Source organism: Poecilia latipinna, unplaced genomic scaffold (genome assembly GCF_001443285.1).
Source record: "Poecilia latipinna isolate Pla-1442-1.1 unplaced genomic scaffold, P_latipinna-1.0 Scaffold26, whole genome shotgun sequence".
NCBI classification, from domain to species: domain Eukaryota; kingdom Metazoa; phylum Chordata; class Actinopteri; order Cyprinodontiformes; family Poeciliidae; genus Poecilia; species Poecilia latipinna.
The window spans coordinates 179,007-182,632 of record NW_015112642.1 but is presented as its reverse complement, the minus strand read 5'-3'; the positions used below and the strand labels follow the sequence as shown (position 1 = coordinate 182,632).

At 38.5% G+C, this 3,626-nt stretch overlaps 1 protein-coding gene across 4 annotated transcripts in view; it reads left to right on the top strand.

The window, feature by feature from the left end:
- arhgap21a (Rho GTPase activating protein 21a) overlaps positions 1 to 3,626 on the top strand; it is a 109,605-nt gene that overhangs the window by 52,325 nt on the left and 53,654 nt on the right. For all 4 annotated transcript variants that reach the window (XM_015038213.1, XM_015038206.1, XM_015038198.1 and 1 more), the window contains one exon: positions 2,578 to 2,766. In XM_015038213.1, coding sequence (XP_014893699.1) covers positions 2,578 to 2,766 — 189 coding nt within the window. The remainder of the gene's footprint in view (positions 1 to 2,577; positions 2,767 to 3,626) is intronic.

Below are 3,626 nucleotides of genomic sequence, written 5' to 3'. Positions count from 1 at the left end.
CCTTCCTTCCTTTCTTCCTTCCTTCCTTCCTTCCTTCCTTCCTTCCTTCCTCCCTCCCTCACTCACTCACTCACTCACTCACTCACTCACTCACTCACTCACTCACTCACTCACTCACTCACTCCCTTCCTTTCTCTCTTTTCTTCCTTCCTTCCTCACTCACTCACTCACTCACTCACTCCCTCACTCCCTTCCTTTCTTCCTTCATTCCTTCCTCTCTTCCTTCCTCCCTTCCTTCCTTCTTTCCTCCTTTCCTCCACGTCTTTCTTCCATTTTCTACCCAGACGTTTCTTCAGATTTGTTGTGAGACTGACTGCTGCAGGAGATTCTTCCAGCTCATAAACTTGGACTAAACTGGTCAGAGTTACTGGAAAGACAGATGGAGCTCCTGGAAGAGTGGTCCAGTCAAAGTCACAAAGACTCTCAAATTTATACTTACTGAATCTGAGCTAAAAACTGGTAATATAATTGCTGCTTTCCTCTCATCTATCGCATAAACTCCTAGTAAAAAGTGAAAAAGTTAATGGGGGATAAATGAATAATTTAGTGTTTTTGCAGTGATGTATTTAATCCAAACTTTCTTTAAATTTTAACCAGAGGAGTTTCTCTCCTCAGGCTCGGCTCCTCTGGTTCGAACCTCTTCCTCCCTCCTCTTCATCAGCCTGACATGCAGAACAGTGGCGGCGAAGTTAGCATTAGCGGCTAACGCACATCCAATGCTGATGATGGATGTGACGGGGCTCATGTTCGCTTTTAGAGACTGAAAGTAACAGAAAATCTCCTGCTGATGTGTTGGGAGAAGAAACAAAAAGCCCAACATGGATTTGTTTGTTTTTCTGCTTTTTGTTGCTTCTCAGAATCTGGTGAGAATATTGGAAATTAAAGCTTAATGAAGCAGCTGCAATAAGCAATAAATCAATTAATTGCATGATTTATCATTTTTCCTTTTTCTTTCTCTCTAAAAACTGGACAATAAAAGTCTTCAGTCTGGTTCATTGGTCTTAACCTGCTTCTTTATTTTGAAGGACGATTTTTGTTTTTGTTTATAATTAATTTTATTCGTTGTTTCTGTTGTTTTGTTTGTTTATGTTTGAATATTTAGTTCCAGTGGAAAATCTTAGAGGTTTATTGCGCTTTATTATTATCCCATTATCATTATATTACTTGAAAATGGTCTGAAAACAACAATATTATCATTTATCGCAATAACTTCTGGGACAATTTATCACCTATCTAATTTATTATTGTAACATTGTAACAAACTTTTCTGGATGATAAATTGTCCCAGAAATTATTGCGATAAACAATAATATTGTTGTTTTGGTGATATATTGGTAAAGAATCAAAAATCAATTAACTTTTAACACTGGAACTGGAAGATATTTTAAATATCCAAAATAAATAAACAAAACAACAAATAAAATGGATAGTAAGCAAAATCGTCCTTCAAAAATTTGGCTAGTTGACCAAATCGCCAAACTGAAAACTTTTATCGTTCATTTTTTAGTAGAAAGAAAGAAACACAAAAACAATCATGCAAATGGAAATGATGAAGCTCAAATACATCAACGTATCTGCAACAAACGGAAAATAATCACAGTTGACTTTTTAAGAGTTTCTCCAAGTTTACTGAAGACTTTTTAAAAATTCAGCTGTCCTGTTTTTATGCGGCGTTATTCCCCCTGCCTGCATGTTGGACGTTTAATTTAAAACATGTTAAATTTTCCTCTGTGGAAGAGGGAAGTGTTCGTGACGTCAGCTCAGCTGTAGCTGCTGTGTGGGATCGACTCGGTCCAAACTTTCTGCACGTGTTTTGTTATGTAGGCAGTTCTTACGCAAGAGACCTGCAGCCGAGCCTCAGGCTAGCTGTTTTTTCCTCCTTTTGTCCGCTACAGTGGGAATGCAGAAGATAAAGTCTGTCATCATGAAAACACGCAGAAAATTGAGCAATAACTGAAGCCATATGAGTGCAGGTCAGACGGCGACGTTTCCCCCGGCTTTACTCAACATTTCACAGCTTTAAAACAAACTCTGGAGCTTTATTTTACAGAAACTCGTGAAGTAGGGAACTTATCCAAGTGTTGAGAGTGTATTTTACACCTTCATCAGGTTGTTTATGAGCTCAACAATGAGGTAAAGGCGAAAACAACCATTTAATGTGACGTAGGAACGCTTCAGCTTTACATAACGTCTTGATTGTGCAATAATTAGAGAGTTTTGACATTTTGATTTCTATTTTACTTTAATAGAATATAAGAGTCATAATTCAAAGTTTATTTTCTTGTTTTGCTGCTGTGAGTGGAAGAAGAGGTGGAGGCGATGTCACACTGTGTGAGAGAGAGGAGCTGCTGCAAAACAGGATTTTGCTTTTATTTTAAAACAACAAACTTATTCAGGTTTACATTTCTGTCACCAATAAGTCGGACAATTACAGTTTGCCAGCAGCAGCTTATTAGGATTTAAAGCTAGAAATGCTCGTTCTGAAAGGATTTTGTGCAAAGCGTGTAACAAACATGTTTTATTTCGCCCACAGATCAATTCTATTAACCTTTAACCCTTTCACTTCTGTGTTTTCAGGCGAAGCAGAAGGATGGGCGGGATCAGAGCGAGACGTCGGCCACAGTTACGCCCGGGGCCGACGAGGAGCCGTTCTCCTGGCCGGGGCCCAAGACGCTGCGCCTGCGGCGAACGTCGCAGGGCTTCGGCTTCACGCTGCGCCACTTCATCGTTTACCCGCCGGAGTCCGCCGTCCACAACTCCCTGAAGGTAACGCCGAGTTTAAAGCACTGATGATGTCTGCTTACCCACTGAGGAGGTATTTGGTCCGCGGCTCAAACCAGACGGTTGTTTTCTAGGAATATTTTTCAGAATTTAAAACCGTAAAAATATTCCTGAAACCATAAAGAAAGGAGACGAATGTTAAATTTGCAGATTAAAAACAGTAACGGTTCAGCGCAGCACCTGACGGGACTGAGTTAATAAAAATCTGAGTTTTATCTGCAGAAATGAAGAAATTATACTGTGCAGCTGTTCGGTTTCCTTTGATAAGGAAGTGTTTTCATTTTCTTACCCTGAATTCCCATTGCAGCGTTTTTCCTTTTAATATCTGAATAGAGTCAAACCTCCATGCATTTTATTTGGGTTTCATGTCATAAACTAACAGAAAGTTAGTGTGAATATTTACATATGTATATTTGGAATAATGAATCTTAAAAGTGCGGTGTGCTTTTATATTCAGCCCCTTTGAGATGTTTATATCAATTTATCACATCTAGACATAAAAATAATCTCTCATTCATCTTTTCAAAGCAGCTTACCTGAATCTAAAAACTTTGACTGGACCATTTTGAATACATTGCTGCAGAAAAGCATCATAGCAGCATAATGCTGCCACTACCACCTCAGGGATGATCTGTTAAGAGGAGAAAATTGCGATCTGGAATGAAAATAATGCTGTTTTCAAATTATTTTTAGACGCCTTTCTCTCTAATATCCAAAAATAAAATTCAGAGGGAATCAGAAGAAGAAGAATCAGTATTCTTCTTTGTCTGATTCCTCTGAGTCTTCTTTCTCTGATTTTTGTCTAGTTCTTTTGTTTCTTTATTATCTGATTCTCTTTTGTCTTA